General features: G+C 30.4%; 1 protein-coding gene across 1 annotated transcript; it reads right to left on the reverse strand.

Annotated features, from left to right (window-relative positions):
• Positions 1–12516: 12516 nt before the first annotated feature.
• On the reverse strand, positions 12517–15772 carry LOC111020528 (uncharacterized; the record flags this gene model as incomplete). The annotated part of the gene is made up of 6 exons (XM_022297222.2): positions 12517–12888; positions 13618–13667; positions 14357–14436; positions 14630–14788; positions 15160–15525; positions 15605–15772. Coding segments are annotated over 6 exons (972 nt in total), but the record flags the coding sequence as incomplete, so codon positions are not given.
• Positions 15773–18193: the final 2421 nt, after the last annotated feature.

Consider the following 18193-nt stretch of genomic DNA (forward strand, 5'->3'; position numbering starts at 1 on the left):
AAACTTGATTGAAGGTTTTGGAAAAGCAGACATAATTTTTCCTAGAGGAACAAAATTTACAATTGACAATGCATTGTTCTCTAGTCAATCAAAGAAAAATCTACTGAGTTTTAAAGATATACGTTGCAATGGTTATCATATTGAGACTGATAACAAGAATAATATAGAATATCTCTATATTATATCTATTGTCTCACATAATAAACGTATACTTGAAAAGTTGCATGCTTTATCTTCTAAATTATATTATACTCATATACGAGTAATGGAAACATATGCAACTACAAACTTGAAGTTCATAAATCCAGATATATTTACCATTTGGCATGACCGATTAGGTCATCCTGGGTCCATAATGATGAGAAGAATCATTGAAAATTCACATGGACATCCATTAAAGAACCAAAAGATTCTTCAATCTAATGAATTATCATGTGATGCTTGCTCTCAAGGCAAATTGATCATTAGACCATCACCATTTAAAGTAGGGACTGAATCACCTACATTTTTAGAACGAATTCATGGTGCTATATGTGGATCTATTAATCCACCAAGCGGTCCTTTCAGATATTTTATGGTGTTAATAGACGCATCAAGTAGATGGTCACATGTATGCTTATTATCAAGTCGAAACCTTGCATTTGCAAGACTACTTGCTCAAATAATAAAGTTACGAGCACAATTTCCTGATTATACAATTAAAAGTATTCGTCTTGATAATGCTGGTGAATTTACATGCCAATCATTTAATAATTACTGTATGGCAATTGAGATAAATGTTGAACATCCTGTAGCTCATGTTCATACACAAAATGGTTTAGCAGAATCATTCATAAAACGATTGCAGTTAATTGCTAGACCATTACTTATGAGAGCTAAGCTCCCTACATTTGTATGGGGACATGCTATTTTACATGCAGCGTCGCTCGTACGCATTAGACCAACATCTTATCATAAATATTCCCCATTACAATTAGCTTATGGCCAAGAGCCAAATATTTCCCATCTGAGAATTTTTGGATGTGCAGTATATGTTCCAATTGCTCCACCACAACGTACTAAGATGGGTCCTCAAAGGAGGCTAGGAATATATGTTGGATTTGATTCCCCATCAATTATTAAATATCTTGAACCCTTGACGGGTGATGTATTTACTGCACGATTTGCTGATTGTCATTTTAATGAGACAAATTTTCCAACATTAGGGGGAGGAATAATGAAGTTGGAAAAAGAAATTACATGGAATGCATCGTTATTGTCTCATTTCGATCCCCGTACAGATCAATGTGAACTTGAAGTTCAGAAAATAATTCATTTGCAAAATATAGCAAATCAATTACCAGATGCATTTATTGATGCCAAGAAAGTGACCAAGTCACATATACCAGCTGCGAATGTTCCATAAAAAATTGACATCCCAATGCAGAAAGTTGTCATTAATGAATATGCAGCACGCCATAAGCGTGGTAGACCAATGGGTTCCAAAGATAAAAATCCTCGGAAAAGAAAAATAGTCAATAATCAAAATGACACAATTGAGAATGAGGATATTCCAGAAGAAATCCTAAACATGACTACTCATAAAGATATTGAGGAAAGTCAAGTACCTGAAGATAATAATGAGATTTCAATGAATTACGTTATGACTGGAAAAAGATGGAACCGAACTAATGTAGTTATTGATGATATTTTTGCTTATAATGTTGCTATTGACATTTTATCTGAAAGTGATGATTGTGAACCAAAATCTATGAAAGAATGTCAACAGAGAAAAAATTGGCTTAAATGGAAAGAAGCAATCTAGGCAGAACTTAACTCACTTTCAAAATGTCAAGTTTTTGGACCAGTAGTCCGAACATTGGAAAATGTTAAGCCTGTGGGATACAAATGGGTATTCGTAAGGAAAAGAAATGAAAACAATGAAATCACAAGATATAAGGCAAGATTGGTTGCACAAGGTTTTTCACAAAGACCCGGTATTGATTATGAGGAGACATATTCTCCTGTGGTGGATGCGATTACACTGAGATATTTAATTGACATGACTGTGTTTGAAAGTCTTGACATGGATCTCTTGATAATGATATTTATATGAAAATTCCTGAAGAATTTAAAGTACCCAATTCTAATGCTCGGGAATTGTATTCCATAAAGTTACAGAGATCATTATATGGATTAAAACAATCAGGACGGATGTGGTACAATCGTCTAAGTGGATATTTGTTGGAAGAAGGATATAAGAATAATCGAATATGTCCTTGTGTTTTTATAAAGAAATCACAGTCGGGATTTGCCATTATAACTGTATATGTTGATGATTTGAATCTAATTGGAACTCCTGAAGAACTTTCAAAGGCAACAGAGTATCTTAAGAAAGAATTTGAGATGAAAGATCTTGGGAAAACAAAATTTTGTCTTGGCTTACAAATTGAGCATTTAGCGGATGAGATATTTGTACATCAGTCAACTTATACAGAGAAAATTTTGAAAAGATTTTATATGGATAAAGCACACCCATTAAATATTCCAATGGAAGTTCGCTCACTTGATGTGAAAAAAGATATATTTAAACCTCGAGAAGATAATGAAGAGCTTCTTGGTCCTGAAGTACCATATCTTAGTGCAATTGGTACGCTTATGTATCTGGCTAATAACACAAGACCAGATATAGCATTTTCAGTTAATTTATTAGCTAGATATAGTGCTTATCCTACAAAAAGACATTGGAATGGGGTTAAGCATATATTTCGCTATCTTCGATGAACGACTGATATGAGTTTGTTTTATTCAAACAAATCAAATTTTGATCTAGTTGGATATGCAGATTCTGGATATTTATCTGATCCACATAAAGCTAGATCTCAAACCGATTATTTGTTCACATGTGGAGGAACTGCTATATCATGGCGATCAGTAAAACAAACCATAACAGCCACCTCCTCAAATCATGCTGAAATTCTTGCAATTCATGAATCTAGTCGAGAATGTGTATGGTTAAGATAAATGACTCAACACATTCGTGAAACATGTGGTCTATCATCTAGTAAAAATCTTCCAACGATACTTTACGAAGATAACACAGCATGTATAGCTCAAATCAAAGGAGGATATATTAAAGGAGATAGAACAAAACATATTTCACCAAAACTTTTCTATATTCATGATCTTGAAAAGAATAGTACTATCACTGTTCAACAAATTTGTTCGAAAGATAACTTGACAGATATATTCACAAAGGCATTACCTACAAAACCCTTTGAAACATTGTTGCGCGACATTGAAATACGACGACTCAAAGATCTCAAGTGATGTGTTCCATGAGGGGAGTTAAATATATTGTATTATTTTGAGTTTATTAGATTATATGAAATATGTACTCTTTTTCCTTCACTAGGATTTTTTTCCCACTGGGTTTTTCCCTAATAAGGTTTTAACGAGGCATATTTCATATATACAATGGGCATCTAAGGGGGAGTATTATGAATTTTTAAATAGATGCCCACTAACCCTTGCTTAGTGTCCAATTTTGAGGTGTCTCAAAATTCATGCTCCATATGTTTTCTATGTGTCTTTTATTCATAAATCCCATATGTTCCATTATCCATGCACCATGTGTTGAAATCATAATGCCCTATGTGTCTCAATTTTAGACATTATTAGTGTCATGTAAATCACACCACATGCTTATCGATGGCCTATAAATAAGGTCTGGTGCTCAATTAGTAGAGAGATTTTGTGAGAAATTAGTGGTGGGAATTTGTGAGAAATTAATGAGAAATTTGGTGGGAAATCAAGTTTGAAAATTGGTGGGAAATGTCATTTTGAATTTTGAATTTTCTTTATTATTTGAATTGTTTTGTTTATTTTATTTCTCCGACGTTGCCTCGTTTCGTTCCTCAATTTTACAACAATTTGAAATTTTTATTTTTTCTATTTATAAAATTGACTTACAAATTGTTTTTGTTTAAATAAAAACGAAAAAAAAGAGCAAGATACACCTTTGGTCCATGAAATTTGGAGTACATGTCTATTTGGTCACGTAAATGATTCTAAATAGCCCTTGTAGTACTTTGACCGCCGTTCGTTTCTCTCTGAGCTAGCCGACTGCCTTTACTGCTGCGTCATTGTTGTTGCCCTCCCATCACCATTCCACGGTTGCACCATTGTCTAGATCTTGAACAACGTTTCAAAATTAAGGCATTTCCCATCAGATCTTCAAAATCTAAACGAGGAGGAGAGAGATAGAGAATAGGGAAAGAGAGATAAAGTGCAATCACCACAAAAGTATTATTAAATTAATATATTTTACAAAATTAGAAGTACAGTAATCAGTTTAATTGCCACATCATCTTAATGTTAGCCAATTAATTGTTAAAGTAGTTCAAGACCATTTAGAACAATTCTTTAAACTTTAGAGACTAAAGTATTTCTTTTGAAACATTAGAGATTCAATAGACAATTATTTCAAACTCGAAGGACAGAAAATATAATTTGTCTATGAAAAGAAAAGTTATTCAAAAGGCATGACTCAACATGCAACCCATTTTGGGCTAGTCCATGGGCCTCTACGTCAAACTCTCTCCCTCACAAAAGAGCAAAATTTAACTTTACCGCAGGTTTGTTTTTTATTTTAGTACAACATGTGGGGTGGGGATCCTTATCCTTGGGGTCTGCTGGAGCTTCTTTCGCCTTCGTCTTCGGTTCGGACTGGTTGTAAATATATGATGTTAGGACATTTATTCTTTTATTTGAGATTGGAGGTTCAAATCTATACCTCCACATTTGTTATACTAAAAAAACGTTTAACTGTTAGTTTCTTACTTGTAATTGTCCAAATAAGCTAATGAAGTATTATTATTATTATAACCCACATAAATTCCTACCCAAGTCCATATCATATACTATTCTTAACATCAAAAGAAGTTGTAAATTTAATATGGATAATGTTTAATATACGTTGTTACTTCGCTGTCCAAAATGCGCCCAAATGATCTGTTATCGAATGCACTAATGTTAAAGTTTAAACTACCAGGAACCATATAAGAAAACGTGGAGAGAGAGAGAGAGAGAGAGAGAGAGAGAGAGAGAGAGAGAGAGAGAGAGAGAGAGAGAGAGAGAGCAACATTGAGTCTAAAGAGGTTGAATTATTAGGGAATTGATAAAGGGGAAGGAAAGATAGAGATGACGGTGTAGACTGTGTGGTTGGTATTTACGTCAGTTGTAGGTATTCACGTTAGTTGTAGCTCTTTATATTTGGTATGATTGACATCCCAATAACATGACAATAGATATCGTTTACAATATAAGATCGTTAGAATGTATACGGTGGTGAGGATGGTGGTCTGATTGTTCTTATCAGTAATGTATGTGTTGTGAAAATTTGCTCAAGAGAATGAGCATGTCATATGGTCTAACATTGCATAAGCCCTTATTGACATTTTCAAATTCTAGCAATATGATTATTCATGTTTTCAAAAAGATTCACTTTAGCCCACAATTTTCAAAAATAGATTAAAAAAATCTGTCCACCAAGGAGAGAAAAAATACTCAATAAATTTCAAATAGGACTAAGTTTAGTTGGAAAAAATCTAGTGCGACATAAATTAATTAAAAAAGCAAAAAGTTAGAGTCATAAATTAGCTTGGAAAATTTCTTTCATATTCCGTTGTAGTCTAGTTGGTTAGGATAATCTTCTCTCACCCGAGAGACCCGGGTTCTCGATTGCCGGCATCGGAATATCAAAATATTTATGGAACTGAAATAATTTCTTCTAAAAAAAGTTATTCAAATCAGTAATTGTAAAAAATGTACTAGGTAATGAATATATTTAAAAATAAATATTTTAAAATATAAACCACTCTGTTATTTTAGAATTTTATATTAACATTTTATTTCCTTAAATATCCTTGTTTAATTTGATTATGTTTTGAATTATTCTATTCACTTACATTCTTTCCTTACATGTTTACTTTGTTTTTCAATTTTGTTTTTCTCTTCATGGAACTAACTTACGAATAATTTACTGTTAAAAAAAAAAAAAACTTACGAATCATTTCTTCTTCCTTTTCTTTTTTCCTCAAAAGAAGTTATTCAAATCCGTAATTTAAAAAATATACCCAAATTCAAACCCAAATCCAAAAAAGTCAAATATGTAACAATAATTCAAAAATATATTATAAAAATATTTTTCTTACTGTTAGATTTATAATTATTCTTTGTTTCTATATTATAATATTTTATTTTATTGGAGTAAACAAGGTTTGAGAACTAGTTCTCTTTTGGTCTGGTTATTATTTTCTTCTGCCACATCACCCAAAAATATATTATAAAAATAAATATTTTCCACATAAACATTAGAATAATCTAAAAATTGTCATGTTATTTTTATAATAAAGTGGCCAATAATAACAATAAAAAAAAAACAAATACTAACAAGAGAGACTATTTTGAAGCAGTAAAAGAAACTTTCAAGAATTAAATTGTATAACTTAAAAACTAAAGAAGATTATTTCTAATAAAATCTCAAAACCATAAAAACCTACTTTTCAACCTGCCATTTTTGAAAAAATTACTAATTCCAATGTGGTTAGTATAATTTCATAAATGATTTTAAATTACTAAACATGTTTTTTGAAAATGTTTGGTATGACATAGAAAAAGTTTTTAAAAAATTGAATTGTTTTAAAATTCATTTTTAAGAAAAATACTTGAGAGATAATTATTCAAAAAGTTTATTTTAAAGTGATTGACATTCTTGTAGTTCGAGAGACGATTGCTCAAAAAAATAAGTGCTAGAAAAGTGTTTAAATTATTAGATATACACACTCTCCTTTATATACAACACTTTTTAAAGAAAATAATTAATCTGAGTGATCTAAACACATTGATTGTTTTTTTTACCTGTTCTTAAAATTCTCAAACTATTTTGATTATCGAAAATTGTAAACTGTGCTTTTAATGGGTCAAAAATACTCTTTAAAATTTCAACTAAACGTTACTAATTATTAAAAAAGGGAAAAACTTCGAGTCATTCACAAGTACTTTAAAAGACATACCAAACACGCTCCTTTAACTTTTAATAATGGATCAACCCTTAGAATACAAGCTTCAACCATGAAAATGATTAACAAAGCATAATAAATAGAATAGAGTTGAATGCCCCATTAAGATTTAACACTAAGCTTGCATGCTTCTTCCATTCTTTCATGATTGTTTTGGTGGAGATGATGCAATTACTTTCAAATTTATTCTATTTCAGTTTATTTGGTTTAATCTATGGATTTTGAAAATATAAACTATTTTAAAGTTAAAAAATTAAATAAAATCAACTAAAAATTTAGGGACTAAAAATAGACTCGGTTGAGATTAGTTGAAGAATTGAAATGTAATAATTTTAAAAGTTGAGGAGCGAAAATGAAATTTAAATATTTAAAAGTTTATTGGTAGGAACCATTTGATAGACTAATCTATTAGAATTGTTTATCAGTCATTTATTTTTTCTGCATATATTAATTTTAAAATATAACACAATTTAAATAAGTTACTTAAAGACTAATGATTATATTTAAATTATTAATTTAGAAGGTATTAGAAAAGACATTGAAAAGCAACAAAATATTACCAAATCGAGCATAACTCAAATGGTTAAGGATTGGTTTAAAGTATCTATGTTCGACTAAAATATCTGAATTGAAATCTTCACTCTAACGTATTATGTTAGCTGGAAAAGAAATTCTTTTTTAGTGATTATTGATTTGAAGTCCAAATATAAATTACATCAAACCTAATTAATATTTTCAGAACTACATAAATTCAAACATAAACTATATAAATTAAATCATAATTTAAAAAATTCAAGTATAATAAGATATTTTTAAGGAGATTCTAAGTTCTCTAGAACGTAAATTTCTTCATCAAATAACACTAGTGCAACAGATACAACAATCCTTATTCAACCAGAAGACAGATGAGAAAAAATTGAATTATGTTGAGTATTGCAAGTGTAGTAGCTAGTAAACCATCATCTAGTACCAAAGTTTATTACATAATAATTCATTAATTATGTTTTAAACTTCTATTTATTTAAATAACAAGTTTATCTCCGTTGGATTGGAGGTGATTTATCAAGCGTCACGTATCAATGAATTATAGGTAAGAAAATGTCATGTTAGTTAGTATGAATAAACAATAGTCAATAAGTAGCACGACCACCTTCCTTGGCTAAGCCGAGATGAATAATCCGATGGTCATGCATGCCTTCGTAAAGGTTGAACCGATCAATATGGATCTTGACGACCAACTTTTCTATAGAACAAGCTAAGCCGATGATAAAAAACACTCCACTTCATTGCTCTTTCTATTCTTCGGACAACATGTTGGGATTTCCAGAACGTTTATAATCGTTGAGCAAGTGGCGTCCGTAAGTCGAAATCAATAAATAGAGAGTTCTTGCCTCATATTTTTAGGTACGCAAAACTATTCTTTTCTCTTTGTGCGATCAAATTTAGATGAAGCTTTTTTCTGTCTCTATGCAGTTCTTAGTATTCGTCAGTGTTCGTCGTTCTACCCAATCTTTCACGAAACGATCATTTTCTCAAACATTTTCATTTTCATGAAAGACTTAGTTGGTCAAAAATATTCGCATAGACAAAGATAAGACGTGGATCATGCTTGCCTGCCACGTCAGCCAATCCACAAAAACCTTCCTTCGCCTCTTTGCCCATATAATGCCTTTTGAAAAAGACCACAAACATTTTTTTATTAAATCAAGTGTTTGTTTGAATATTTTATATATATTTTTTTGCCTTTTAGCTTTTCCATTAAAAAAAAAAAGAAATTGAAATATAAGTTGGGTGTTTGAATTTATAGTGCGATGACCAATAAGTAATTAAACTTGTCTAATAGATCTTTAAACTTTAAAAAGTGTTTAAATAGATTTCTAAAACTTTTATTTTTTATCTAATAAATACCTAAAATTCAAAAGATATCTAATAGGTCAGACACATATATAAGTTCAAACCTATTTTTATTAAGATTCATTAACACTAGACCGTGTGTGTATAATAAAAAATATAAAAGATTTGAAGTGATTTGTATGAGTAGAACAAAAGCTACAATAACTGTGTATATGATTAAATTAACTACAACAATAACAGACAAATAGAACTTAACGAGCAACATAACATAATGAAATGTTGTCGAGACAAGCTTTTAAAAAGCTAACTTGAATGTTTTGCTTTAGTGCATACATCGTGTTACTTTATTTGTTAGTGTTTTCACATTTTAAGAGCTATGTTTATAGTTAATTTCACTGTTGTGGTAAGTTTAATTAAGTAGTAGAAGAGTGGACAGAAGTTAAGAGAATTTATAGGTTTAGTGGCTTAGTAGTATTGTGGTGTTTGATTAGAGAGAATTTGGAGGGCAGTGATCTAAGTAGCGAGCTAGTGGTCAGTTATTATTTTTCATCAAAATACCTGTAACAATTCTCTTGCTTTCACTTTATTGTTCTCTTCATTTTTCGTTATATTGAAGATAAATATTCATTTTGCATAGGTTATTTGCAAACTATGATGATCTTCTCAACATGATATAAAGATTAATTTTCAGTATAATAACAATCTCGAACCACTCAAAATTCAACAAATTAGCAATCAAGGGGATAAAGAGAAGAGAAAATTATCGAGAGAAGTGGAAAAAATCAAAGTTGGAACAATTTTAAGGGAAGATTTCAACAACTCTTTTATAGTTGCATGAAATAATAACTCATATGCAAGATTTAACTTCATAAGATCAAACGGCATACAATTAATACTTGATAAATAACTGTATTCCACAATGGATATGTACATTTGTTGCAATTGTTCACGGTGGATATATAATTATTTACCATGGTTGCAAAACCTAAATAGTAAAAAATCTATTTAAATTCATAACCGTTATGAATTTAATATTTGACTATTAAATTTGTAATTAAATAATCGTTATAACCAAGGTTTAAAATGTCGATGGGGATAGAAATTTCGATGTCCCGATTTTACGAAAATGTTGATGGAAATGTCGATATCCACGAATATTTAAGAAAAAATCACAAAAATTATGAAATTTGATGGAAATTGTTTGAATTAGTAAATAAAATTTAATGGTAGCTTAATTAGACTATAATTGATAACTTGTAACCATCATATGTAAAAATTTGAGTAACTTATCTATGGAAATATCAATTACCGATGGAAATGTCGGTACATGATAATGAAGATGGATGAAAATGATTTGAATTAGTAAATTAAAGTGCATTGTTGCTTAATTATGTTTTATTGACTATTCAAATATAGTATTTAGTTACATAATTGAACAAATTATGAAATATGGATACTACGATATTTGTATGTCAAATAACATATCATAATAAAATTTAAAAATAAATTTTCATGATTTTGATAAAGAATATACATGTATAAGAGAAATAGAAGAAATAAATTATAAAATAAAACAAATATCAGTTAAAAATAATAAAAAAAAATATTGATATATAGTATTATCATGTATAAAAGAAAAGGATTTTCTAGAACAAAAATAAATGAGAGCAAGAGTTTTAAAAGGAGTTTAGAATAATTTGAATTTGTTGGAGGAAGAAAAAAGAAAATAGAGGGAAGAGAAGAGAAAAGAATGAGAGAGAGTACAAATTACAATTTAATATTAGAAAAAAAAAAAATCTTAGCGCATCTCAAGATTGAAAGCAGTGGTGTGTAGGGCTCGGTTCAGCAAGTTAAATTATTTTTTATTTTGTCGAGACATTTTTATCGATATATCGACATGTTGGCAGTATTTTCCCGTCTAGATGACGTGTCAAGGGGGCGACACATGGGTATGTCGCATAATAGTTATAACACGTTTAATATTTTTGACCACTTTTTCTCACACAAATACATAAAAAGTACAACAGTTGCCAAATAGAAAAAGGAGATGTTCAAAGAACGCCCTCAAGCACCCAACACGATATTTATATTGGTTCACATGATGCATGAACGCTTGAGTGTATGAGTATATGAATGAACAAATATTGCATCATATGGGAGAGATTCTGAAACTTTGCAAATATATAACTGATGAATGCTAGAAAGAATTAATAGTAACTATCTATATCAACAATGTACATATTTTTTTTGTTGCTCGATTATTGGAACTAAAAATTTAAGTGCATTTGGCTTGAATCAATAGAAGAACCTATGTTGGTACCAACATAAATACTGAGCAATATGAGCTTGTAAGTCACTCTATGAGTGTTGAGTAAGTTTGTTAGCAACGTATGACAACTCATCTTTAGGTATATTTTGGAGGCTTATTTCGAACCTCACAAGTGATAAGGGAGTCTGAGTCTGAGACTAGATTGTCATTCTTTTAGCAATCTATTAGACTTGTTGGTCAAGTGGTTCAACTTAACCTAACAATGAGACTGGATTATTTCAGGGGATTAGTACAGAACTAGCATATTTTAGGATTTAAATTACGCAATGAACTTAACTTTTATAGGTGGAATCCATTAGAAAAGTACTCATAAGTCCTTTCTAACCATTTGTTAAATAATAAAACATAAAATAAAATATGGAATACATTTAGAATTTGGACTATTTTCTAATTTTTGTTTTGAAATCCCTAAAATCATGTAGTCATGTTTCATGAAATCCCTAAAATCTCTAATTTGAAAACCTAAAATCGTATTAGGAGGTTGATTAAACTTTGCATATGTGGCACAATCCTTCGACGTATATATTATATAACCTAATATTTGAGTAACGGAAATATTTGAATATATATCACCTAAAATTATATATTATATAATATTTTGAAGTAATATATGTTTATCATACTATAAATTATGATATAAAAATATATTATATAATGGTAGTTGGAATATATCCTATTATATAATAGTATATAATAATAAAAAATATATATTATATAACAATGAGTATATATTTATCATACTATTGCAAAAAAAAGGTGTGAAAAAAAAAGAAGTAAAAAAAAAAAATTTTATTGAGAGAAATTTTTTTAATTTTGATTTTTTTTAGGTTGGGTCAAGAGGTAAAATCCAAATATGAAAAAAAGGTGATAAAAATCAAATCTAAATCTTTTAAATAAAAAAAAAATTTAATCAAATAAAATAATAATAATTTAAGATATTTTCTTTTATTTCAATGAGAATCCAAATGTGGTTCAAATGACAAAGAGATCTGTTACATTTTCTAAGATTGAAAGTTTGATATTTCATCTCAAATTTATTATTTAGTACTATAAATATGAGGTATGAAAATTTAAATTCGATAGGTATAAAAGTTAAACTCATTTTGGCTCAATCCCACATTTATTAAACTAAAAAAAAGAAATTTTTTTTTTTAAATACCAAACAGAACTACAATTCACATCCCATTTGGAATCTTCTTGACAATCCTCTTGCATATCTTGCTCTATCAGAGGTGAGCATTTCTTTTGCAAATTTGAAAAATAGCCATTAGATTAATCTGAAATGTGATCCACAACCATTTGATCTTCAACAGTTCATACATAAATATCTTTGCTTCTTATGTAAGAAACAGAGAATAATACTCGTCAACACTTGTCTTTAGCTTATTACTATTATATTTTACAAGTAGGAAAGTAAAATTTAGAAAAGTTTCAAAGTCAAATTTTTATTGGTGATCAGCATAGACGAATGTTGACCGATAAACGTGTAAGTACTTCAATGGGAATCGCTTTTTTTGAATTGCAAGAGATCAGCATGATACTTGGAAATCCAACCGTCAATTATGTCCATCTCAGTCTTCCTTTGTATTATCAACCAATCGGGATCGTCCACCTCAGCACTTAGTATGTCTAAGCAATGGCACCCTGCATTTCAAATACAATTCATTTGCATTTGCATTGTATCCCTTCTCTATATTAGATATTATGAAATATGAAATAAAGTAAATTATTTATAAGTTCTTATGAGTTATATAATATATCATATTCGTCTTAAAAAAAAAATGATACTAGAGTTTGATTTTCTTCGTTTTGTAATTTGACATTTCAAGAAGTATTTTTAAAGTTGCAGTCAAGACTAAAAATACTAATTTGAGGCAGTTACATAAATAATAAGATAAAAATAGTAGCAAAGTTAAAAGTTTACAGGAATAACATAATTTGATTTGTATTAAGAAAATTTAATGAAAAAAAATAAAGAGTTTGTCACATTTTCAAAAATAATTAAAAATATTGACATTTTTTAAACCATATAATTTTTTGCCCCGGAATGTAATTTCCTAAAAAATATATCCTTACTTTGATATTCACCCTGTTTTTAGACTGTTATTTTAACAATTGTTTTTTGTTTACTGCTATTTTTCTTCCTTGATAATCAACTTTTAAAAAAATTTGAACCTTAAGAAAAAAAAAGACTAAAATTTAAATAACATATTTAAAAAGTAAGCAATTTTGTTATTATCTTTTTAAATATAAAAGCAAAATAAAATCATTTTCAAGAGAATTTTTAGGATGATGTAAAGATAGATTTAATTTCCAAAGTTCAATATTAAACTCTAATCCAAAAATTTAGTGGAAAATTATGAATAAAAATACCTTTAGCAGTAGTGACTGCAACAATGCTCTCTGATATATCATGCAATACCCTGAAATAGAAATCGTACGATTATAGATTTTTCAGTATTTATGAATAAAGAAACTAAAAAAAAAACCTTTTCCCACCTTTAAAAATTATATTACTAAATTTGTGTATTGTCAACTTTTCCTTTATTTTTTTTTATATTTGTGAACTTTTCCTTTCAATTATTTTTTTTATATTTAAAAATGTTTGCTTAAGGGGAGGAGAGAACCATCCTTTTACGTGTATTGTCAACTTCTGGTATTGTTGTTTTTTTATTTTTATTTTTTTCAATTTTTGATAAATAGCATTGGATGATTGTTGCTGTTAGAAAGGTTTTTAAAATTGCGTAAAAATTTTGGAAATAACAAAATTAGGTTATTTTATTTTATTTTATTACGTTCATGTTTCCAATTTTTTATTTAAAATATAAATAAAAACATTATTTTATCCTTCTTAACTTATAAAATATATAATAAAAATTAAAAAAAAAGGATAGTTACTAAACAGTCCAGAAAAACAGTCCAGAAAAACAAGAAACTTAGAGCTATTTTCTTTATTAAAGGGAAACAAGAAACAGGAACCAGGAACCAATAACGTGAGCTCAAACCAAATAAGAAATAAATTGTAGTTAAAATAGGAATTAAACCACAATTGAAAGAGAGATTGAGTTTCCATGAGAAATATTTTTGTTAAGAGAGTAAATGTTCTTCTTACCCGCCGCTGCTGTAAGGATCTTTCAGCCCATTGGAGAAGATTATGTTACTTGCAAACCTTTGGAGCACTAATTTCAGGTCCTGCAGAATTTACCACTTTCAATATTGACAACACAAAATTTTTTTCCCCGAAAGATATACAATTTGTTTTGTGTGAGTTAAGATTTGTTTGTGAGAGTTCATACTTCATAGAACAACAAACTTCAAAACTTGTGTAATTTGCCTTGAAAAATTTTCTCTAAAATCAGTGAGTAGGGAAGTTAGGAAGACTTACATGGCCACCATAGAAAGTTGTGATCCAATGAGGCTTTGGTGAGACACCATACCAAGCCTTGCAATCGTTTTTGAAGCTGTTTAAATCGAACGGCGCGGTCGGGAACATCGATTCGACCTTCCCACTGACACCAATGGGGATTACCATCTCGCTACAAATCTAAACTTCAAAAGAAATTATTAATTATTTAATATGACTGGCGCAATATATCCTAGTAGTTTAATACTCAGAATGATCATTCTATTCTATCACTTTTTGAACCACACATCAATCATCGGATTCACTACTTAACAAATCTCCCAAAACTCACGAAGAATTCATCACTAGTCTTGTTTTCTTTCAAATTTCATCAAATTTCAAATCATACGCGTATTCTATAATTCATTAAACGCACATAACAATTTATTAAGGCAGACTTGTTCATGTTTAAGGTAGAAATGGTAACACTTACCAAAATCGTCTCGTTGGTTGGGATGAAATTGAAACCAAAAGAAAAAGAAGATTAAAATTAGGATCGAAAGACAAAATACCTGAAAACTATACTGATCAGTGGGATCAACAGTATGCCAAGAATCGGAGACATCGTAACACGGCTTCTCCCCCATATAAGCAACAACCCCTGCAAAAACTTGTCCAATCAAATCGCTCGTTTTCTTCTTCGCTTCTCCATCAATGGCCGCGCATATGGCGTCCACTGGATTCTCCGATGGGAAATTGTACTGCGCCGCTCCCGAGAACATGTTATCCAGATAGTCCTTCAGATCCGAACTGCGATTCAATTTGGCGCAAGTTTTGAATCTCTTGCTCAGAATCGAAAGCCCCTGCGGCTTCTCGGCGATTCGGTCGATTTCCGCCCATGATCTGCGGATGATTTCGTAGCAGGTTTCGCTCGTTTCCTGATTTCATCATCGATTGATTGATAAATTAAATTGGAAGGAAAATGGAGGATTAGAGATTTAGGAGTTTAGAAATTACTCTGAAGGATTTGGAGACGACGGAGTAATATCCATCTTGAGGCGTAATGTTGTCGAAGTAGAGGACTGGTGCCGATGAAGCTAGGGCTCCGAGAGCGATGTGAGGATACTTCAGCCTGAACCACGAAGCAAGCACTGTGCATCCATGGCGGCAGGATTCAACCAAATTAGGTTAAATTATACGCCCCCAATTTTAAAAAGTTTGATTACATTATAAATTTGCAATTTAGTCCTTAGGATTTTAAGGGAGTTAATTTCTATTCGGCCTTCTTGGTTTGGTCAAAATGAAATTATGCCCCGACCGTGTGGATAAAATTGAAAAATTTAAAGCTATAGGTAACCAATTGAAATTGCAATGACCAAATTTCTATAATCTAATAAAAAAAAAATTTCAATAGATTTCTAACTTTGTAAAAATTTAATCCATATATTTTAAAAAGATTTTAACAGATCTTGATTTTTGTGTCAACAATTACTATGATTAATAAGCTCTAGTAATTTGAGGTTTATGCCACTAAAAGCTTGAATCTTCCTCCAATCAAACCCAACACGTAATCTTTAAATAATACACGTACATGATAATTTCTAAACAAAAAAAAAAAAAGAAAGAAAAAGAACACTAACACGGTGAGAGTTAGGCTAACAAAGTTAATATTAGAGACTTATTAGATACCAAATTGAAATTTCAAGGATTTGCTAAAAACGTTTTCAAGATAGGCCTAACTATAAGATGTCCTATAAATGATTAAATTTATCACTTTGTTCTCCGTCGTTATGCCCATTCCAAGATGAGTTGGAAGAGGAATTCTTAATTCTTACATGAATGAGCCCTACCCTTGTAAACTCACACCTAATCAGGAAAAAATAAATAATTATAGGAGTGAGTATTACACCAAGAATTCATTGGCAAGTCGATGACTTTTCTAGTTGGCTTTATTGATATAGCTTAGATTGAGAAAATACTGCCCTGACAGACTAGCTTAAGTTTTAGGGTTAATTGGTTATTTCATTATGTTTAAGACTAACTTCAATTGACTTATTTGAGACTTATGGGAGTATGATGAAATAAACATGACTTTAAAAATTTATGGATGAGATATGTAATTTAATCGAAAAATAGTTTTATGGAAATTTTGGGCAATTATGTTTGAATTACTTCCACCGTAGGAGCCTCCAATGACAATGATTGGTGAAGTCTCAGCTGCGAACATTTTCTTGACGTGCAAAATCACTTGGGCGTAATCCGCTAAGGCTTGAGCTGAACTTAAATGCCCTCGAATGGTGGTATTTTTCATAGCCTTCTCTAAAGAACCAAATGGTATTGACTGCCCATAAAATCTATGCTGTAAATAACAAAACATATGTAAATGTATATGGTAGTAAACAATCTAGAAATAAAAAGAAAGATATAGGTATTACGAACTCATGTTAGATTATTACCAGACTAAAAAAATAAGCTGGTATTAGTAATATGTACCTCTAAATACACAACCATAGCCTTGTACCGAGAGGCGAAAGGGAGGGTAAAAGATAAGTCATTATCGAGACTTCCTTCGGCACCCAAGTAGGCGAAGATGGGAATGTTGGGATTGACACCTTCCCAATACTTGAAATTGATGATATATCTTTGATCAAACGTGATATAACTTTGAGGTTGGTAATTGAAGTGATCAAGTGATTGTTTGTAGTAGAAAGTGACTAATTCATCATATATATCAAGTTCTTGAGGCTTGTTTTGGAATGACCTCCTTAGAAGGCTTGTTTTGGAATGACCTCCTTAGCCTTCTAAGGCGTGGGATGTGGGCAGAAACATGGAGAGAAAGGAGGAGAAAAAGTGGAAGAAATATGAATTGTTTAACAATGTTGTTCATGTTGTTGTTACCCACATTTATCAAATTCAATTGTGGATATGTATTTATAGGCTCACAAAAGTTTAGGCACACAAAAAACCATATTTTCCCACTCTTTTTTATTACCAAAAATTAGTCTCACTCCACCCATCTTTCCTATCACTTATCATTGAAAAAGTTGAAACTCTCCCCTCCTCCTTGAGAGAGGAGTATGTAAATCTCAAAAGTTCCTTTTACAATTCTGACTCTCTATCTTTAATGTGAATAAAACTTTCTCATTCATTGAGTTATTCCATTAAATCTAATCACTTTCTCTCTCGTCTCTTCTCCATCGAAGATACACACAACGAAGAACGAGGAGAGAGGAGGGGTGGTGATATTGGAGCGATAAATAATATCGCTACAATGCTACTATCTCCTAATAATCGTTTACATTCGAAAATCTGCATGCTCCTAATAACTATCGGCTATAGATTTGAAATACTTAAATAGTTTCTTTCTCATATATCTAACCTAGTAAAACCTGTCCTATTGTGGTAGCCTTCTCCAATAATATCTCATAGATAGTTAGGAGGGAGAGATTATATTTTAATAGTGTTTTTTCATCACCCTAAAATATATTAAGAAACAAAAGTAATCAATTTTTACCTTTAAACTTTTGCGATGTGTATTAATTTTTACGCTCACATTAGACCCTAGGCCGAAGTAAGCATTGAAATTTTTACCTTTTGTTTAATTTT

This window comes from Momordica charantia (assembly GCF_013281855.1).
Source record: "Momordica charantia cultivar OHB3-1 chromosome 3 unlocalized genomic scaffold, Mcharantia_2.0 BLBB01000003.1, whole genome shotgun sequence".
Classification (NCBI taxonomy): domain Eukaryota; kingdom Viridiplantae; phylum Streptophyta; class Magnoliopsida; order Cucurbitales; family Cucurbitaceae; genus Momordica; species Momordica charantia.